The sequence below is a fragment of the Nematolebias whitei genome, chromosome 3 (assembly GCF_014905685.2).
Source record: "Nematolebias whitei isolate Nwh7 chromosome 3, NemWhi1, whole genome shotgun sequence".
Taxonomy (NCBI): domain Eukaryota; kingdom Metazoa; phylum Chordata; class Actinopteri; order Cyprinodontiformes; family Rivulidae; genus Nematolebias; species Nematolebias whitei.
Genome location: NC_056500.1, coordinates 23,979,680 through 24,001,586, shown reverse-complemented (window position 1 = coordinate 24,001,586; position 21,907 = coordinate 23,979,680). Strand labels below are relative to the sequence as shown.

The following is a 21,907-nucleotide window of genomic DNA, read 5'->3' as shown; positions in this document are numbered from 1 at the left end:
TATATATATACATATATATACATATATATATAGATGCTGTGATCTTTTTGTTAAGCACTTTGGTAACAATTCATGTTTTAAATGTGCTTTATAAATAAATCTGACTTGACTTTTATTATTGAAAATGGTAGAGATTTTTTTTTTTTTGTGTGTGTCAAATTTAAAATGGATTGAGTCAACTACAGTCAGAATCATTTTCATCAGTCAAAAAGAAAAATGTTTCTGTAACAAACATTTTCATTAGGGTTGAAAAAAATAAGCAGTCAATTACACAAACAACATTTAATTAATAGTTAATTGCTTCAACAAACAATCAAAATGTGTGCATTTTCTGTAGCCTGCATAAAAAGTAGTGACATACTCACCACTGGGCGGTAAAGGTCTTGGAGGGATACTCTTTTTTGGAGGCAGAGCTGGCATGTCACCTTTCCTGCTGAATGGGTCGTCCACAAACACTGCCTGCACAAAAACAAATTATAAATATCCAGAGAAAATGCAGTTCCTGTGAAATCACAGTGAGAATGCAGAGTGCTCAATGACTTGGTTGGATGATGTTGGAAAATGACATGGTCACAGATTTTAAAGTTAAAATAAACAGACCAGAAGTTAAAATCATCAGAAAAGTAGATAAAGCTAAAACTAGCACAATTGTTGCTAATAAATTCAAACGATCAAAACTGTGGCTAAAGGTTCAAGTCAGCTAAATCATAACAAAAAAAAAATGCTATTATCACCAATTTGCAAGTGCAATTTTTTGCGAAACTGTAGATAGAAACTGCAATTAGACCAACAGTTGCAAAAAGCTAAAAAATGTACAACTGTGACTAAAAGTTAAAATTATCTAAACCATTGCTAAACTGGAGACAAAAAGACAACATCCAACAGCTGGAGATCCAAATGAAAGACAGAGCTGTTTATTTAACCATGATCATCTGGATCATCTGAAGAAAAAACTAAAAACACAACAAACCAATCACAAGTCAGATTTAACACAAGCTGCTGTGACATCTTTAAATTATTTTAGTCCAACTGTCAGAAAATGATCACTGAATGTCCTTTACCAACTGATTAACCTCTGGACTCAGTCACCTTCAAGATGGCCCTGAAGGCTGGGAGACCTTCACAAACACAACAAGAACTATCAGTCTGTTCAGACACACAGACAGACAGACAGACATACAGGCCCATAGACAGTCAGACAAACAAATAGAAAGATAGACAGACATAAGGTAGAGACTTATAGATTATAGATCACAGATTAAGTAAATAATCTCAATATAGGAAATAATTTTTTGGCAGAAGCAGACAAAAACACAATCAAAGTTAAAAGAATAAAATAAAATGATGTATTGCGGTGCTGGTTCTGTCCACCTGTTGATCTGAAAGGATTAGTCATTATGGAGACTGAAGATTATTTTTTTATATTTGGCGATGGTCTGTAAATTTTCTCATAAATAGAGAAGAGAGTCCACTGGATGGTCGAACCTCAAATTCAGAAGGACCAATGTGGGTTCCATCCTGATTGTGGAACACTGAACCAGATCCTTAACCTCACTAAGGTCCTCGAGGGGGTCATGTGAGTTTGCCCATCCAGTCTACATGTGTTTTGTGGACTTGGAGAAAGCATGTTACTGTGTTCCTGTAGGTACACTGCGGGGGGGGGGGGGGGGGGGGGGGGGGGGTGGGGGGGGTGGGGGGGGGGGTGATACTCTGAGAGTATGGGATTGGGAGTCCGTTGCTTCAGGCCATTCAGTCCCTTTACAAGTGGTGTAAGAGTTTTGTTTGCATTGCAGACAGTAAGATAGACCCCCTTCAAGGTGGGAGTTGGATTTCACAAGGGCTGTCAAACGTCATCAAGATATTTGTTTTATGGTATTTGTCCATATATGTTCAGAACAGGGATGGACAGAATTTCTCGGTGCAGCCAGGAGGTGGAGGGAGTCTGCTTTGGAGGTCTCAGGATTCCATCTCTGCTATTTGAGGATGATGTGGTCCAGATGGCATCATCATGCCATGATCTCCAGCTCTCACTGAAGAGGTTTGCAGCAGAGTGTGAAGTAGCTAGGATGAGGATCAGGACTTGGAAACCTGAGGCCATGGTCCTCTGTCAGTAAAGGGTAGACTGCCCTCTTTTAAGATGGTAGTGAGGTTCTGCCTCAAGTGGAGGAGTTCAAGTATCTTGAGGTTTTGTTCACAGTGAGGAAAGAATGGAGCACGAGATCGACGGACAGATCGGTGTAGCTTCTGCATTATTGCAGACTTTGTTCCAGTCTGTTGTGGTGAAGAGGGAGCTGAGCAGCAAGGAGAAGCTCTACTTTTACCAGTTTGTCTATGTTCCTACTTGCACCTATGGCCAGGATCTCTGGGTAGTGGCAGAAAGATTGAGAATGAGGATGTAAGCAGTCAAAATTAGTTTTTTCTGCAGGGTAGCTGGATTCTCCCTTAGAGATAGGGTGAGAAGTTCAGAAGTTCAGTCCTTCAGTTGCACTGCGTAGAAGAACAGAGTTAGGTTTTTTTTTTGCTTGCCTGAGACAGCACAGAGTAATGGTTCCTGGAAAGTGGAGGGAGCAATTGTATCTGCCACCAGGTGCAGAGTAGGAGGCTGGGGGTGGGCAATGGTGGCCTTGGCCCCAATTTGAAAACAAAATGCCAGTTGAGATGAAAACTGGTTTATTGAGACATCACAAAAGGCTGAACGCTGAAAACTTTACTCATATTTATATTGAGGGTGAGATGTTCTACTTCTGTTCTCCATTTTTTAAAAATCTTGAATCTAAATACCTGCACAGCGAAAGTACTTTGAGCTTATTGTCACCCTCCCCATACCCACCACAAGATTAGGACCCTACCTGCTGGTAGTCTGGCAGCCAGCTGGCCCGTCCTTCAAAAGAGTCTTTGGGTTTGGACATGTGGCTGAAGTCTGCAAACCCAGAGTAGGTGTTCGTGCTGCTGCTGAATGAGCTGCTTCCAAACGGGTCTAAAGGGCTGAAGAGATCTGAAACAAATCACAATGATTAACTTTTTCATACAAGCCTACATAAAATAGCACTCTTAGTTAAATGTCACCCATCATTGGGGGGACAAAGCGGCTTACAGGAGGGAGGTGGCCAGCTTGGTGTCATGGTTTGAGGACAACATCCTCACCCTCAACACTGACAAAACAAAAGAGCTGATAGTGGACACGGGGAAGGACTTGGGTCAGAGGTACAGAAGTGTGAAATCACGACCTCCAGATTCAAAAATTCCTTCTTTCCAAGTGCCATCAGACTTAAATAGCTGAATGTTCCTGTCATTTGACTGAACTTCTTTGAACATTTTCATCTTTTTGTCTGATTTGATGTTACATTTTGCACATTCTGCTCTGTTGGTACTTTAGGTGTCCTCTTATTTGTAAATATGTTTCTTTCTCTGCTTGACATTCAATGTGGACAGCAAAGTAAGAATGCCATTGCTCAGAGAAACATGTTTCCAGATGTGCACATGACAATAAACACTTTGAATCCTTGAATCACTCAGAACCTATTCTTACAGAGAATACCCACCAATGCAAGAGTTGGGGGTTCGAATCCACCAGCAGTCACATGCCGAAGTGTCCCTGGGCAAGACGCTGAACCCCTAATTGCCTCTGATGTGTGTCCCATCGGTGTATGAATGTGATAAAGCTCTGATTAGTCTCTTTAGAATGATTTGTTCAATTAGCTTTGTAAAGATCTAGTAGAGTGCTGTATGAATGGGTAAATGAGGACACAGATTGTAGTGTAAAGCACTTTGAGTATCTTGATAAGATAGAAAGACGTTATATAAGTACAGTCCATTTACCATTTTACCATAAATTCCATTAACTAGCCACTGTTTTTCTGCAGGTCATGAACATTTGGAATAATATTTATGGTTTACAGTCTAACTAAACTGAACCAAACTCTTTCTAATGTTGGAGTGTTCCTGTGTGTTGAGCAGTTTTTGCAAAAGACACAAAAGAGACACTGTGCCATTACTCATAATTGAGGAGAAAGTGGAGAGGGTCACCAGGTTGAAGTTCCTAGGCTCTACCATGTCCTCTCCTGACCTACAAGTACCACAGCAGGAGGGATGTCATGAGATCTTCCACCTTTAAGGCCTTGTCTACATTGGATTATGTTTTATTTATAATTTCATTTATTTCTAAAACAAACATTGTAAAAACAACACTGTTTCTAGAAATCTTTTCATTCACATGTAATCCACAGAAAACAACCCAAAGTTCTCTAGTAACCATAACAGGCCTGCGTGTGGTGCTGTAACATGTTTTACTTTTACTGAAATGGTTGACCATCAAGCTGCTGCGGTCTGGTCCATATGCCAGCCCTGCCATACTTTCTGTAAAGCCAGCAGGAGTCAGCAGTAATAAGCCCTTGAGCAGTCAATTCTTCAGCCTACATGCATGGGGCTCTGCTGTTTTGTAACACCCATGCACCACACAGGGTGTTTTTGCTCTTTACAGATGAACTAAAACAGTTTTGTCGGGCGAGATGAAAGACAGGAGTCCAGAGCAACGTCTAGCCACAATGGACACATCTTCCAAGTAAGTTCAGCCCTGTTTGTGATTTTTACAGCAGGTCTCAGATGTCATCCTCTGCTCTGTGGTCCACACTGCGCTCAACCACCTGGTGCAGAAAAACTCTTACATCCGTATGCTCTTTGTGGACTTCACATCTGCCTTCAACACCATGATCCCCCAAACCCTGATGGACAAACTATTCACACTAGGACTAAGCCCCTCCATTTGCAACTGGGTACTAGACTTCTTAACAAATAAACCAGTGAGTGAAGATCCACAACTTCTCCTCCTCCACCATAACCCTTAGCACTGGCTCTCCTCAGGGATGTGTGTTGAGCCCCCTCCTGTTTACTCTGCTCACGTATGATTGTGCAGCTACCTATCCAGGCTGTCATATTGTAAAGTTTGCAGATGAAAAAGAGGTGGTGGGATGCATCACAAACAATGATGAGTCCAGCTACAGGCAAGAGGTGGAACACCTGGAAAGCTGGAGAATAGAGAATAACCTTCACATCAATGTGAAGAAGACAAAGGAGATGACTGTGGACTTCAGAAGGAACAAACACACCTACACCCCCCTGAACATAAGAGGATCTGCAGTGGAAGTGGTCTCCAGCTACAAGTACTTGGGTGTACACATGAATGACAACTTCAGCTGGGGCAACAACACCACCAGCCTGATCAAGAAAGCTCATCAGAGGCTCTACTTCCTCAGGTGGCTGAGGCGAGCTGGTCTGGGAAGCTCAGTCCTCACCTCCTTCTACAGGTGTGCAGTGGAGAGCATCCTGTGCTCCAGCATCAACGTGTGGCATGGAGGCTGCACAGCTGCAGAAAGAAAAGCTTTGCAGAGAGTGGTGAAGGCTGCACAAAAGTCTGTTGGAGTCAGCATTCCCACCATCACAGACATCTACACCTCTAGATGCAGGAAGAGGGCCGCCTGCACCATGAAGGACCCCACTCACCCAGCACACACACTTTTTGCCCCACTCCCCTCAGGAAGGAGGTTGAGGAGCATTAAGTGTAGAAACACTAGACTGAGGAACAGCTTCTACCCTGAGGCTGTTAGACTCATGAATCTAACCAGAACAATCACTGTGAAAAAAATTGCATCATGTTGCTGCTGATCTGTTTCAATGTTGCTGCTGATCTGTTTCATGTTGATGTGTTCATGCGTGCTCATCTGCTCACAAAGATTCATCTTCATGTTTGTGCTGGTGTTCGACATAATGTTTTTTATGCTATTAGTGCTTAGTGTATATTTAGTTTGTTTTTCTTATACATTTTATTGTTGGATGTAACTGGCACCCTGTGTACATAATTTCGCTCCACCACATGTACCACATGTGGTGCAATAAATTATTGTGGCAATAAAGAATCTCTGACTCTGACTCTCAAATGTGAATGATGAGGAGCATAACCTAATGGGCTAGTATAAAAATAAAAAGTAGAGAAACAAACGTAAAGTAAAAGGGAAAAAAAAACAGTTTGCTGGTGCTAAGATGGACTCCAGGGCTTGCCCTCTCCTCTGTCAACTCATGGTAAATGGTAAATGGACTGTACTTATATAGCGCCTTTCTATCTTATTTCAAGATACTCAAAGCGCTTTACACTACAATCTGTGCCTCATTTACCCATTCATACAGCACTCTACTAGATCTCTACAAAGCTAATTGAACAAATCATTCTAAAGAGACTAATCAATGCTTTTAGATCACATTCATACACTGATGGGACACACATCAGAGGCTATGAGGGGTTCAGTGACTTGCCCAGAGACACTTCGACATGTGACTGCTGGTGGATTCGAACCCCCAACTCTTGCATTGGAGGACGACTGCTCTAACCACTCAGCCACAGCCGCCCTTCATGCAGTCAGCATGATGTTGGTGAAGTTATCCCAAAAGATGTGTCCTCCACTTGAAATAGTTTGCGTGGCAGTAGTACAGACACAAATGATAGCGGGACCGTGCTGCAAGGGGAGAGAGAAGCTTTGAAGAAAAGTCTAAAAAAGTTAAGTCAGGTCCTCTGGACAAGTTCAAAAACAAAAAATTGTAGAAATGTTTTTTCTTTCATCCGAAAGACTTCTTCAGTCTTGTAAAATGTTTATTTATTATTGATTATTGAGCATGCATCAGGATACTTCAAATAAAAGTTTTCCCTCACAGCTTCCTGCAGTGCCTGAACACAACTAAAAGGTAGTGTCTCTGTCACACACTCGTAAAAAGAACAGGCGGTACTTCGATGTCCCCCGTCTCTGAGGGATTTGAATAGTGAATGTTTGTCGTTTTCAAGATGAGTGTTTTTTGGACTATAATTGAATCCAGAATGAAGTAAACCTTTATGTTTTTGGTGCAACATATTCAAGTAGAGGAGTTGCACTGTGGAGAAGAACAGAGGTATGTAGGTCTTTCTTTTTTTTATTTTTATTTTCTTGTCTAAAGAAACACAGAGTGACGGATCCTGGTGAGTTCCACCACCCGGTGCAACAGAGGAGCCACTCTGAAATATCTCTTTAAGATGACAGGAAATGGAACAGAAGGACAGAAGTCTTAAATTAAGATCTCAGCAGAACCAAAACCAGCTGCAAACTAGGCAAAGATGTTTTAGGACTAATTACACAAACCCCAGCAAATTTATAATTTATAACTCAGGTTTAAACAAAAACATGACACCCCCCACACTCCCACCTAAAAATATGTCTACAGGTGTGTTCAAACAGAAATCCTACCTGGTCCTCTGGGTTTAGAGTGGCTTGAAGAAAATGGGTCAGTGCTTGTAAAGTAACTGGTTTGCTGCCAAAAACAAGAACACGTTAGTTCAAACTTCCTAAACAATGATAATTTTTAGAGTAAAGGCAGAATAAGTATTGCTGCATTACCTTGGAGGGCAGGGTGGCACTTTTACTAAAGGGGTCTGGTGTGGAGAAAGGATCCACTTTGGTGGTCTTCTTAAAGAAGTCCTCTGATGAAGTCTTGAATAGATCTGTGTCTTTAAACGGGTCTCCCCCAAAAGGATCTGAAGCAGAAATAATGAAGAATAAAACTTCAACCACTCACTGGATGTTTTAAACTCTAGTACAAATGGTAAATGGACTGTACTTATCTGCACCTTTCTATCTAATCAAGATACTCAAAGATCTTTACAACACAATCTGTGCCCTCATTTACCTCCACACACACATTCATACAGCTCTCTGCTACATCTCAACAAAGATAAGCGAACAGATCCTTCAATAAAGACTAATCAGTGCTTTTTAGATTCAGTTTATTTATTTCAGTTCAGTTTATTTATATAGAGCCAAGTCACAAAAGAAGTCATCTCAGGGCACTGTACAGAAACATTCACATACATTATAAAGGCCAATTAGTAAAAGTTATCTATCTAAGGAAGCCAGCAGATTGTGTTGAATCTTCACTTCATCACAGTCTCCCATCCTGAGCAAGCACAAAAGAAACTGTGGAAAAGAAAAACTCCCTTTTAACAGGAAGAAACCTCCAGCAGAACCAGGCTCAGGACGAGCAGCCATCTGCTTCGACTGGCTGGGGTTTAAAAAAGGACAGGAAGGAGAAACAAAACTTTCTATTGGAGTAAAGACAAAAAAACATGTTAAAATAGAAATAATTACAAATACAAGCAGGTATTGTAGAGCAAGTAAAGACAGCAGAAGAATGAGGAAATATGGTCAATTTGTCCTCCAGCAGTCTAAACCTTTAGCAGCAGAACTAAAGCCCCCAGTATACTGCCGCGTACGTCCGTTCACGTGTACGTACGCGTATACTGTACGCAGCGGGTTCAGATTTCGTACTCCAGCGTACACCCCGAGCAGCTGCAGAGCAGCTTCACAGACAAGGGGCGTTTACCTTCGGGACAAATTGAGGTCGCTGATTGGTCATTTGCTGACACGCCTACTGGATTGATGGACAGGTCAGGAAAAAAAAAAAAAAACGAGCGCTGGCAGCCTCAGCGGTGTTCTGTGTTTATATGTTGTTCATAAAAAGATCTTAAAAAAAACGGAGCGCTAGCACAACAGAACAGCCCACCAGGAAATCTCCAGATGCTCCCGCAGCCATGCTGGACCTGAGTTTAATTCGCTCGTGACAAATTCCTTCATTTCTCACCATTTCAGTCATGAAGTCAACGGAGGAGAGAGATCTCTGCCTCTTGGCAAAAAAAACTAAAGAAAAGGCCAGATCAGGGATGAAGAAGGGGAATTTAATACATTGGTGTTGCATACAAAACAGTCCGTCGCCGGGCAGTTTATTGTGCGACACCGCGTACGCGTATGCGGTCGTAAAAACTGAGCTTTGCACGGACATGCCCTGGGGGGTACGCACGTACCTTTGCGTACGTACGTGCGTACCTCTGCGTATGGACGTACGCGGGAGTATACTGGGGGCTTAAGGGATAGCTCAGGAAACCCAAGCCAACCCTAACTATAGGATTTATCAAAAAGCCTTGAGCCTAATTTTAAAAGTAGACAAGGTGTCAGCCTCATGGACTTTAACTGGTAGTTGGTTCCACACGAGAAGACAGTGTTTCCTCTACCATTATTCAAGGAGGGCGCCCCGCCCTGTCAACAGAACAGAGTGCACCGCCTTGGTGAATCACATCTCAGAGAACCATGTTCTATTTTTATAATCAATTAAATGGTGGGCTCTTTATTTTGTTGAAATGTTGGCCTCATTGTCTAGTTTAACTGTTTAAATGTTGGGCACAGCTCTTACCAGTGGGGCGTACAACATTACTTGATGCCAAATATTAGCAGACACAGAGGACACGTTGACTAAGTTGCTGCTGGTCTCAGGTTAATTGTTCAAACAGGAAGAGGACAACCAGCAACAGGCTTATGGTTGATACATGACTTTCCATTCCTGAAATAAAATTGGTCATGATGGATCAGAGAATATGGCAAGACATCTGTGGGGATCAAAAAATTAGACTAACTTGCTAAAAATAATTGTACTGACTGCCTTGTGAAAAAGACACAAGGAGAAAACAATTAGGAAGAGCTAATGAAGAATAAAAGATGGTGCAGATATCATGCACAGTGCAATAGTGTAATAGTGAATCTGGACAAGAGAGGAAAGCCAACAACACAAAGGCAGGAGACAGAAGCAAAGTTGGTAACTACCTTTGAATGGGTCTGTTTTAAAAGGGTCTTCTGAGTGGAAGGGGTCCGTGTGAGGTTCTTGAGGATGGCTGTTGAACACTGATGACTTTACTTTAAATGAATCCTCCTGTAAAATGAAAAAAGACAGAAAGATCAGCCTGAACCATCTTCCATTGAGATAAAGGACATTTTACAGCTGGACTCCTGCCATGTTTTCAGCTGGTTAGAAAACATACTTTCTTATAGAATGGTTTTAGCTATTTTAGATGGGCAGCAAGGTGGAACAGTGGTTAGAGCTGTCGCCTCACAACAAGAAGGGCACGGAATTGCCTCCTGGCCTTTCTGTGTGGAGTTTACATGTTCTCCCTGTGCACAGGGTTTCCTCCCACAGACCCAAAATCTCTGTTAGGTTCATTGGTAACTCTACATTGTCTCTAGGTGTGAGTGAGAATGTGAATGGTTGTTTGTCTCGTTTGTCTCTATGTGTCCCTGTGATGGACTGGAGACCTGTCCAGGTGTCCCCCGTCTTACACAGTGACTGCTAGATATGGACACCAGTTTGCTCGGGAACCCTGAGCAGAAAACTGGGTAAAGAAAATGGATGGATAAATTTTTAAAACTGATAAGACAATCAAATGATGATCCGTTATTATTTAGACACCTAATCCCTAATTGCTCCCTGGGTGCCTACATAGCTGCCCACTGCTCCACCTGGGTGTAGATGACATATTTCATCATCGTATGGGAACATACAATGATGACAACACTTAGCACTTATATTTATTACTGATGCCCCAGGAAGTGAAAGTCTGGCCAGCAGCCAGGTGTTGCTACAGACATAGAATCAGGATTAAAGGTTAAGTATTTGTTGAGGGAACATGTTGAACGCTGCCATTTATACCAGAGTTTGATTAAGATCATATCATGTTCAAACCATTATGGAGTTTCAAAAAAGCGTTCAATACAAAAACAACTGGACTTTATTTGTAACAGAAGACGATTCGCTCTTCATCTGAGGCTTTCTCAATTCAAAGAGCAGTGAGTGAGAGATTCAGGTTATAAGGCTGAGTGAGATAAGACACACACACATATGTAGATCATCGTTCAATCATCAGATTCATCGTGTCCTGGATGACTGAGAATTTTCATCAGCATTATGGAGTTTCCAATTGTTTTGGTTAAACATTGAAAGTTATGTTATACACAACCTCCAGAAATATAGTAAGATGTCAATTACTACCACACCAAAGTTCATCTCAATATCTGTAAAACTGGCTGGGTAATAGACATTTATGTGTTGACTGAAGTCAATTAGCTATGGCAGCCATCTTTACTTGACTTCAAAAGTAAATTATTTAGACTGGGGAGGGTAACAGAACTCAAAGTCCATGTCTCCATCCCAGTCTGTACGGCTGTATACAACCTACTAACTGGGACAACTGAGACAACTTTGTTGTGATTTGGCGCTATATACATAAACTGAGTTAAATTGAATTGACAAGTCTAACAGTCTGTTAGGTTTACAGCATTAAAAGATACAAAAATGAGATTTCAGTTGATTAGGTAGGTGTAGATATACATGCAACAATTATCAACAATAATCTGTATGCCTTTTTATTAATCTGTATGTTTTTTTTTACATTTGTCTATTGTTGTCGCTGTTGTCCATTGTTGTCATCATTCTTTGTTGAAATCAGGTCTCTCTTGTAAATGAGTCCTCGAGGCTCAATGGGACCTGGCTAAATAAACGTTGAATGAAAAAAAATTACTTTTTGAAAGTTTCATTAAATCCTGCCTGTGGCTCGTGAGATATTTTGCTAATGCTCCAGATAATCGCACACACACACGCACACACACACACACACACACTGAGTTTCAGGCAATGATGAAGGACACAGTCATCACAGGGATGTAAAATCCTGCTCTCTAACCTGTCCGAGCCTCCGTGGGGCTGAGAACCCTTCATTCTCTCTGTCATTGAAGCCCTCGCTCATGTCAGCCAGGTTGGTCATGCTGCCTCCGTGGGTTCCATTCAACGTGCTGTTGTACTGCTCAATGCTTTTAGACACTTCCTGTTGATTGTCCTGAATCTGGGACAACTTGCTGCGAGCCTGTAAAACACACACAAGCAGATAAATCAACAACCTCAGCGAAACAACTGTTGCTGCTCATCAGTCTGGGAAAGGTCATTTTAAAACATCTGTATCCGAAGTCCGTCATTCTACAGAGAGAAAGACTACTGACACATGGAAAACATTTCAGACAGCTGAGAGTCTTCCCAAGAGTGGAAAACCCAGCAGACAGACTCTGAAGGTCAAACCAAACATTTTGGACTTTACCTGCTTACCTGGAACTCTCAGTCCACCACACACCAACTGGCTAAGATTCTGGACATTGACTGGACCATTACAACACCTTGGTTCTGTTCTTTTGGAGCAGTTTTGTTGTAGATTAGCCACTGTGTTTGGTAACATTGCCATGCTGTACCCAGTTTGGTCTGAGCTTCAGCTGTCAGACATATAGTGGATAAAAACCCAAACAAAAATTGTTCTATGAGTCCTACCTGGTTTATCTCATCCTGGGTGGACTTCAGAGATTTGATGATGGTTTCTAATTGGATCTTGCCAGCAGCAAGGCTCTGCTCCAGCTGACTCTCCTCCTGCTGCAGCCTGTCTAGGTTGGCCTTTGCTTGACTAAGCTCTTCCTCCTGGTACAGAAGGTCTGACTCCTGCGAGTGAATTTGGCTCTGAAGAGTTGAGATCTACATGCAAAAAAAGGAAGAAAAGAGTTTGAAATTCCCTGATGCCAAAACTGTCATTTAAAATCTACTTACTTAAACGTCCAGAATTACTGATGGATTTTGAGCCAAAGGTAGTATTTCTGTACTAGAGGTGTGCCGGTACACATGTGTACTGTGATGATTTGGTTCAGATGTTTTAGATGAGTGAAGTGAATCAACACACAAACATCAGTCATAGGTGATCACCACTCCCAGTGCAGGTATAGCTTTTATTTACCTGTCCCTTGCTAACAACAGAAGCAGAGAAAGATCTAATCTGAACACTCTACAGTAAAGGAAGCACGGCTGGTTCAGAATAACATGCAAACGTTTCAAGACCTGTCCGCTTGTTTGAATCATCTGTGTGGAAAAACAAACAAACAAAAAAACCACAGATCATGATGTAAAAACAGTATAACCTCCATCCACCTTTAAGGCATGGATGACTTCAAATTTTCTCAGTTTTAACGACCAGAAAACTGAAGTCATCGTCTTTAGTCCTAGCTCAGCTGCCTCCTCAGATCCTGCAAACCTGGACTCACTTCAGCCCTATCTCAAGCACACTGTTAGAAATCTCGGGGTGGTCTTTGACTCGGATTTTAAGTTTGACAAACAGATCAGTTCAGTTCTGCAGAAAAGTTTTTTCCAACTGCGGCAGGTAGCTAAGCTCAAGCCAGTGTTATCCAGACCCAACCTTGAAACATTAGTCCATGCCTTCATCACAACCCGCCTGGACTATTGTAACTCACTTTATGCTGGGGTCAGTCAGGCGTCCATTTCACGTCTCCAGCTCGTCCAAAATGCAGCTGCTCGGCTTTTAACTGGTACACGTAGGTCTGAGCACATCACACCTGTTCTGTCCTCCCTTCACTGGCTTCCTGTGCGATCCAGAATCGACTTCAAGATTCTCCTCCTGACATATAAGTGCCTAAATGGCCTCGCACCCCTCTACCTCTCCGAGCTCCTGGAACCATATGTTCCGTCTCGGGCCCTGAGATCATCGGACCAGCTTCTTTTGGTCGTTCCAAAATCACGCCTGAAGCTCCGAGGGGATCGAGCTTTTTCAGTCAGAGGTCCCAACCTGTGGAACAACCTGCCCCTCAACATCAGGCAGGCCTCCTCCCTCCTGATGTTCAAATCCCTCCTTAAAACGCACCTGTTTGCTCTGGCGTTTAATACTGTGTGAGTTAGTTTATTTTGTTCTGTGTTACCGCATTTTAAATTCTGTTGTTTTATGATTGACGTTTATTTTTACTGCTTGTTTTTCCTTAGTGTGATCATTAGTGTGTGTTATTGCTCCAGTAATTTTAATTCTGTATGATGTTTTTGTTTTGCTGCCTATGTTTTGCTACATTTCTGTTAAGCACTTTGATAACAGTTTATCTGTTTTAAATTGTGCTCTACAAATAAAAAATAAAGAAAGATCTAAGGCTTTTATTTTGTAATTTCCCTTGGGTACTATAATAATAAAATTTATTTTTAGCTCTTCCTGTGAAGTTACGTGCATCCATGCCAGCATGTGTAGCTTGATTGCAACTAAAAGACAAGAACACTTTAATTACATTGAAGACCATTCTGATCTGTAAGCTTTTACAGACTAATTATTAGGTGTCCATCTGAAATGGGACCAAAGTATTATTTGATTTGATACATTTTATTGCTGGTAAGAAGCTGCAGTTGTTGATTCATGGACATGTAAATGTCAGCACTGATTATTTTCTTTGATTTACTAAAACAGCCAAGTCTTGTTGTGAAACAGTGTGATGATGTCATGTCTTCTCCGATACTAAAGGGATGGTCTAGTCCAGGAGTATTCAATTACAATTTAAAGAGGTCCAGTCAGACAAAATTTCATGAGACCAAGGTCTGGAAGTCTAACTATTTCATGTGATATATAGTTCATGTAGTTTACAGTTTGGTTAATGTGTTTTTAAGAGTGTGCTCAGTTTTCTTATCAGTATGTGTGTGACATACAGTTTGTGGTGTTGAATAAATAAATAAAAATGAAACCTGATGTATTCAATTTCAACTTTAAGAACATGCAATATGTTTCACATTGTTTAAATCGCATAACTTGAATTCAAGGGCGTCAGAAGCATCTGTAATGTGGGGAGGACACAGTGTGTGTGTGTGCGCACGCACACACACTGTGCACACTATTTTATTTTTTCATTTACCCTTTATTTATCCAGGTAGTGTCACTGAGCCACGAGAACTCATTTTCAAGAGAGACCTGCTTAGGGAGCAGATGATGGAGGGTTAAGGGCCTTGCTCAGGGGCCCAGAGTGGGGTGAATGAGGGTGGAGGGAGGTGTGGGTGTTTCACTAGTATACAAAAAAGCAACGTTTCATCTATATTTCCTTACTTTAATTCCATTTAAAGCATGTTTCTCACCACGTCTGTGTAAATTCAGCTGTGGGTTTAAAAGACATTTTAACTTTAATGCATTTCAATACACAGCCTCAGATCGGCACTATTTGTGTTTATAGAGAAAAAAACATCACCACTAGACTTTTTTTTACTTGTGTTCAACACTACTCATCTAAAGGATGTTTCTCACGAAGCTTGAGGACAATAAGGTGTGGGGTTGAAGCTCAGAGATCGGGCTTTTTCAGTCGTGGCTCCTAAACTTTGGAACAATCTGCCCCCCAATATTAGACAAGTCTCTTCACTTCCTGGTTTAAAATCTTTTTTAAAAACCCATTTGTTTTCACAGACTTTAAATCCATTATGAGTTGTTTTAGTATTTAATTTTCTTCTGATGCTTAAAAATTTTTTTTTTAATTTTTTTATTTTATTTTAATCGCTGCCATTGTCTTTTATTGCTCAGCACTTTGGTAACTACCTGCCATTTTTACATGTGCTTTATAAATAAATTTGATTTGACTTCTAGTCCATTTGTGGTATTCAGGGAAAAGACCTCAAGGTGCAGTAGCAGAGAGGAGTGTGTATGATTTGGAAACCTGATTGCCCTGGAAAGGGGCAACCCCATCCAACAACTGGTGAATCACCTGCCTCTGTACAACATGGAAGCTCCTATCAGGCATCATAGTAGCTAAAATGAATAGGTACATGGGTCAACATCTAAGAGAGGAACAGATGGGAATGGGCACCAACACCAGGGGAGCCAAGCACCAGCTACTGGTCGACAGAACCATAGCTCAAAACTGTAAGACCAGACACACAAACTGGTGCACAGCTTGGATTGACTAAAGGAAAGTCTATGACTCAATGTCACACACATGAATACCGGAGTATTTGAAACTATACAGCATCAACAGGACACTAAGAGCCTTTATCAATAACTTAACGGGAATGTGGAAAACAACTCTAGAGGTCAATTCAAAGCCAATTGCACATATCAGCATGAAATGTGGCATATGCCAAGGTGATGCACTGTACCCACTCCAGTTCTGCATTATGTAGTTGATGCATGACTACTGGGGGGGAAGGTGGCACTTGTATGTGTGTGTTGGAGGGGTGGGGTGTGTTCGCCCAGGGCCATTCATGCTAAAACTACCTCTGATCACAAAGCGTTTGTTCTGGTTTCCTCACCATCTGAGACTCCTCCTGACACTTCATGCGCACTTCGTTCAGCATGTCTTCCAGTTTATGTTTCTGCTGGTCCATCTCCTCCAAGCGATCCTGAGCATCTTGTTTTTGAGCCTCCAGCTCCTGCAGGCTGATGGTCTCTCTGTCCAGGTCATTCTGCATCTCCTGAGTCATGAAAACACACAAATATTCAGAGATATCAGGTATAGTCAGGTGTTTGATTTGGACAATCTAGTTCCTGCATTCTTTACTAAACAGACTCTATGCTAATGAAGACAAATTGTCACAATGACAATATGTCAGTTGGATTTGTGATGTCAAAGGCTTTTTCTCATGCAAACTCAAAAATGACTATATAACAAATTTCAGTTATGAATGTTAATGTTTTTAGTTTCTGCATCTAATTGACAGATTCTCTTGTACAAACGGTGTACAATTACAAAAAGGCATGTTGAGATGTACAATAAGGAATGTTGCGTGACAGTGTGTGTAATTATACAAGAACTTCTGACCTGCTGTGAGAATGTTAATACTACCACGCAAACTTTTTCCATCAACAGTACCAAACTACAAAGTACTAAAACTACGGTGGTGGTAAAGCCTTTATATTTTTCTATATTTCTGCATAAATATGACCCAAAACGTCATCAGATTTTCACAGAAGCCCTAAAAGCAGATAAAGAAAACCCAGTTAAGCAAATTAAACAAAAATATTATACTTTAAAGAGTTTGGACTCCACCAATCCACAGTCAGATTGATTGTGTGTACAAATGGAGGAAATTCAAGACAATTGTTACCCTCCCCAAGAGTGGTGGACCAACAAAGATCACTTCAAGAGCAAGGTTTATAATAGTCGGCGAGGTCACAAAGGAGCCCAGGGCAACTTCTAATTGAAAATCTCTCTCACATTGACTAATGTTAATGTTCATGAGTCCACCATCAGGAGAACTCTGAACAACAATGTTGTGCATGGCAGGGTTGAAGGAGGAAGCCACTGCTCTCCAAAAAGAACATTGCTGCTCTTTCGTAGTTTGCTAAAGATCAAGTGAACAAATCAGAAGACTGTTGGAAGAATGTTTTGTGGACAGATGAGACCAAAATAGAACTTTTTGGTTTAAATGAAAAGTGTTATGTTTGGAGAAAATAAAACTCTGCATTCCTGCATAAGAACCTTATCCCATTTGTGAAACATGGTGGTGGTATCATGGTTTGGGCCTGTTTTGCTGCATCAGGACCAGGATGGCTTGTCGGCATTGATGGAACAATGAATTCTGAATTATATCAGAGAATTCTTAAGGAAAATGTCAGAACATCTGTCCATGAACTGAATCAAAAGAAGGTGGATCACGCAGCAAGATGATGACTCTAAACACACAAGTCGTTCTACCAAAGAATGGTTCAAGAAGAATAAAGTTCATGTTTTGGAATGGCCAAGTCAAAGTCCTGACCTTAATCCAATCCAGATGTTGCAGAAGGACCTGAAGTTAGCAGCTAATGTGAAGAAACCACCAACATCCAGAGTTGAAGCTGTTCTGTACAGAGGAATGGACTAAAGTTTCTCCAAGCTGGTGAGCAGGACTGATCAACAGTTACTGGAAACATTTAGTTTCAATTATTGCTGCATGGGGGGTGGGGGGGGTGGTGTCACACCAGATACTGAAAGCAAAGGTTCACATACTTTTGTCACTCACAAAAATGTAATATTGGATCACTTTCCTCAATAAATGACCAAGTATAATATTTTTGTCTCATTTGTTTAACTGGGTTCTCTTGATCTATTTTTAGGACTTGTGTGAAAATCTGATGACGTTTTAGGACATATTTATGCAGAAATATAGAAAATTCTAAAGGGTTCACAAATGTTTGAGCAACATTATATGCTGCATGTGCCTCTCTTCTAAAGTGTGATGGGGACGAAGAGGATGAAGAGGAGAACAAGGACGTTCCACTCCAGCAGCTTCTGAAAGAGTCTGCCACTCTTGGACATGACATTACTGAAAATGTGTATATAGTAAACTTTATATATACCGTAATGCAATACTATAATACTTATTAAATTACATTATTCAAGAGATTTTTTTTATGCCATATTTACTATTAAGGTTGCAGACAACACAACCTTTTGTCGGACAATCAGAATCTGTCAAGAGGCTGTCCACTGGACAACCTGGAAAATGCCCTTATGTCTAACCCTGCTGTATATTGTGATAAAGCCCCGATTTTACTTTTAAAATGTAAAGGAAATGTGTGTAGACTGACCTGCACTTCTGCAGACTTCTGTCTGACAGCCTCCTCTGTCTCCCTGATGTCCTGCTCCAGAGTGTACTTCTCCCTGATCCACACAAAAGCATTCAGCTCATAAAATGCACATTTTAACTAAAGCTCTGAAACAACCACCATCAAAGGATCCACTTCTGCACTTAGAAAACATTAAGAGCAACAATACGGACCTGAAGCTTGAAAATTATAACACAACTTAATGTTGTACAGTATATATACACAACTATATAAAATTAAAGTCATAGGTTTCCTTGGTTGAATGCATATCACCTGCTGCCATTCTGGCCAAAGGTCTGGACTGAGATTTTCTTCTGTTGACAAATGACAAGAGTTGTAGCTGTTTTGCTCAAACCATGAAAATAATGTTATGCACAATCTCATGACCTTTTGTTATTTCGTGAGATCTTGCAATGTGCGTTATCCCTCAGAGTAAGAGTTGTGAATCGTTACTTTGTTGGCTAAATTTGATTAGTGGTGGCCCCAGGGCTGCATAATATTAGAAAAGTTTGCAATGTGTTTAATTCTCGTGGGTAAAAATCAGCCAAACATTCATTTTTGTTTGTTTTTATTTTTTTAATATTGGGTGTCAGGAAATAATGCAGTCCTTTCACTTGTTTTTTTGTATTTTTTGTTGTTGTTGTTGAAGGCTGTAAATACGTAAATGTGATTTCTTGGTTTCCTATCTTAATAAATTTGCTAAAATCTCAAAATATTTTTCCACATTGTCATAATGGGGTATTGTGTGTAGAATTTTGAGGGAAGAGATAAATTCAATACAATTTGGAATAAGGCTGTAACATAACAAAATGTGGAAAAAGTGAAGCGCTGTGAATACTTTCCAGATGCACTCTAAGTCTAAAGTAGATAGAGCTAAAACAAACAAACAAAACATAACTGAAACATAAAAGCATTTACATTATTTATGTTATAATAAATATGGGATTAAAATGCATTTATAATGGATTTCAATAGGGTTGATGTCCCCCTAAGGAGCACTAGAGGGCAGTAACATTACTGCCTTTGAAAAAAATATTCTGACCCCCCTCAAAAAAAAAAATTAGAAGGACTTTTAGGCTTTGTCAGGAATGATCGTGTTTATTGACTGCACAAACAGTTAAATAAATAAATAATAATAGGAACAAAAATAAATGCATGGCAGATTTTTCCCCAGGAGACCTACCAAGGATTAATGTTGTGATGACAACATCACCATCATCTAAACCAGGTGAAGGCATCGAGGCCAGTCTGTTGGATTAACCAAATATATTATATTATTGGCAGCTGAACATGAATGCATGGTACCTGAAATATAATGACAATGTTTACTGCAGTGTAAGCAAGCCTTTGGGATATAGATATTGTGCTTATGAACATTGTGACAATAATAAATTTGTGAAATAATGTGGCAGCCATTATGAACTGACTGGGTTAAAGCTGTTTTTGTGTTTGCTAATATTGATTAGCTGCAGCAGCCATCTAGAATTGGACTTACTCCAAAAGTTAATCAGTTGTATAAGAATATCCAATAAAGTATATCCTTAAAAGTTTCATTAAAATCTGTTTAGTAGTTCAGAGATATTTTGCTAACAGACACAGCTGTCTGCAGTAGTTCATAGCATTAAAGTTATTAAAGAAGTTTAAAAAAATACCTTTTGCAAACAAGGTCATTTGTTATGTTATAAAATCAAAGTATGGTATAAAAAGTAAAGACTTCATATATACCGGTAGTATTTGTACAACGATGGGTTGTGTTCTCCTTATTTTAAACTTAAGGAACATATTTTTGTCTAAACAGGTTTCATAGGAGCAGAAATGACTCGTTTGATGACAAAGGTTGCAGAGCCCTGGTTTCGACTAACAAAGCATCCAAAGACAGCTGCTCATTTCATCCAAAAACTGACTGAGATTCAAAGAAGAATAGATCACTTCTAACTTTTATACAAAACAAAATGATCTTGGGAAAGAAACAGATCAACAAATGGTCAAACACAGAAGAAGTTTGAAGAATCCCAGGGAAAGTCCAGAGCTAGATCTAACAAAGCTAAGTCAAATCCTCTGGACGGTTTCTTTTCGTTGATTAAAAAGTTCAAGTTTATTGTTATTCACATCACATGTGGTACATGAGGTGGAAGGAAATTATGTACTCAGGATCCCAGTTACACCAAAAATAGCAAAAATATAAACAGAAACAGTATATAAGGATCTAAGATATACGTTAAACGAATGCCAAATGGCACGCCAAAACTTCTAAGATATTCGCTAAACACTAATAATGCAAAACAATACGGCGTAACAACAGCAGCCTGAACAAGAGTCTGTGGTGAGAAAAATAAACCATCCAGAGAACCTGACTTGACTTCGTTAGATTTTTCTACCTGGATTATTGAGCATGAATCAGGAAATCCAGAGCTAGATGTTATTAGAAGAATGTTCAAGTCCAGAACTGTAGTGACGCAGCCAATCGTAATCACAGCCCAGACTGTTCAGGACCAGTTGGACATTTAAAATTGTGAGAAAATCGGCACATTTCCAACTATTTCTAGCAACCAGCAGCCACCTTTTATGTGGTTAGTTTTTAAATTTGTTTTCACAACCTTGTTGTCACATGCACAGCTTTTGAACCTGTATTCTTGGCAATGCACATTATTTTGTTGCTGACCTTGGCAGCCGCCCCCTGTTTTTATGATTTCATCTACTGGAGTACACTTTAGGAATTGAGACCAGTATTGTAGCAATTACTATAATCAGTGCAGTTTTTAGACCTGGACATGTTTCTTGTCAGAACAAAGCTCCCTGCAGGAGTCCAAATACAGCCGTACTGCTCGAGAAAGGCTGGAGGCGCCCCTTATAAATCTTAAACAATTTTCAAAACAACCCTGAGATTTTGAGAGGAAAAAAATGTTGCACAAATTTTTCAAACGTTCAAAATTCATGCAACAAGACTGCCTGCCTCTAGTACTCACGCCTGAAAAATAATTACTACTGCAAACGTTTCAAGGTTCTCAGAAGTGTGAATGTGAGGGCCGTAGAGAAGAAGTCTCAGCTGAGACGTGGGTTTGACAGTTAGTGTCCAGAAGTTGCAGCCAAGTGACATATGGGCTTAAGAAAAAGCAGACACGTTGAAAAAACTTGCTAAAACTTTTAAAACCAATTCAAATGCAGTGGGTAAAAAAAATCTGCTTGCAAAGACAGTTCTTTTTCATCTTTATCAGTTGCTATAAAATTAAATACTTTGATTCTGAGATGTGTCTAAAGTGTGAATAAATTCTCAACAAGACTGCTGAAAACATCAAGGTGATATGTTGGAGCAGAACACGTGAAGCCCGTTTACGGTCAGGACCAGAGACAAGTGGCGAGTCAACACTGGTGACTGGGTCTCAGGGAAAGTTTAGGCCATGAAGTCTCATTTACCTGAGTGTATTCCACTGGATAAAGGCAAGAGTGCTGACGCAGCATGGAGAATAAGTGGTAAACAAGCAAAACAGTTGGATAAGAAATAAAATACACAGATCAAATGAAGGTTAGATGGATGAATGGATGAGTGGGAAAAGTAGAAATAAAAACAGAAATGATCTGAAGAATCCAAAAAAGTTCATTCTGGTCCTCTGGACATTCAAAAAAACAAAAGCAAAACAAAGCAAAAAAAAA

At 40.3% G+C, this 21,907-nt stretch overlaps 1 protein-coding gene across 1 annotated transcript in view; it reads right to left on the bottom strand.

Moving 5' to 3' along the window:
- The window catches only part of eps15l1a (epidermal growth factor receptor pathway substrate 15-like 1a), an 84,969-nt gene that overhangs the window by 26,517 nt on the left and 36,545 nt on the right, over window positions 1–21,907 (bottom strand). Inside the window, exons 12-21 of the mRNA XM_037674260.1 lie at window positions 21,671–21,703; window positions 18,239–18,311; window positions 15,982–16,143; window positions 12,211–12,408; window positions 11,579–11,758; window positions 9,669–9,774; window positions 7,416–7,552; window positions 7,266–7,329; window positions 2,850–2,995; window positions 366–459 (exon numbers count right to left, since the gene is read on the bottom strand). Of these exons, the coding sequence (XP_037530188.1) occupies window positions 366–459; window positions 2,850–2,995; window positions 7,266–7,329; window positions 7,416–7,552; window positions 9,669–9,774; window positions 11,579–11,758; window positions 12,211–12,408; window positions 15,982–16,143; window positions 18,239–18,311; window positions 21,671–21,703 (1,193 nt within the window). The remainder of the gene's footprint in view (window positions 1–365; window positions 460–2,849; window positions 2,996–7,265; window positions 7,330–7,415; window positions 7,553–9,668; window positions 9,775–11,578; window positions 11,759–12,210; window positions 12,409–15,981; window positions 16,144–18,238; window positions 18,312–21,670; window positions 21,704–21,907) is intronic.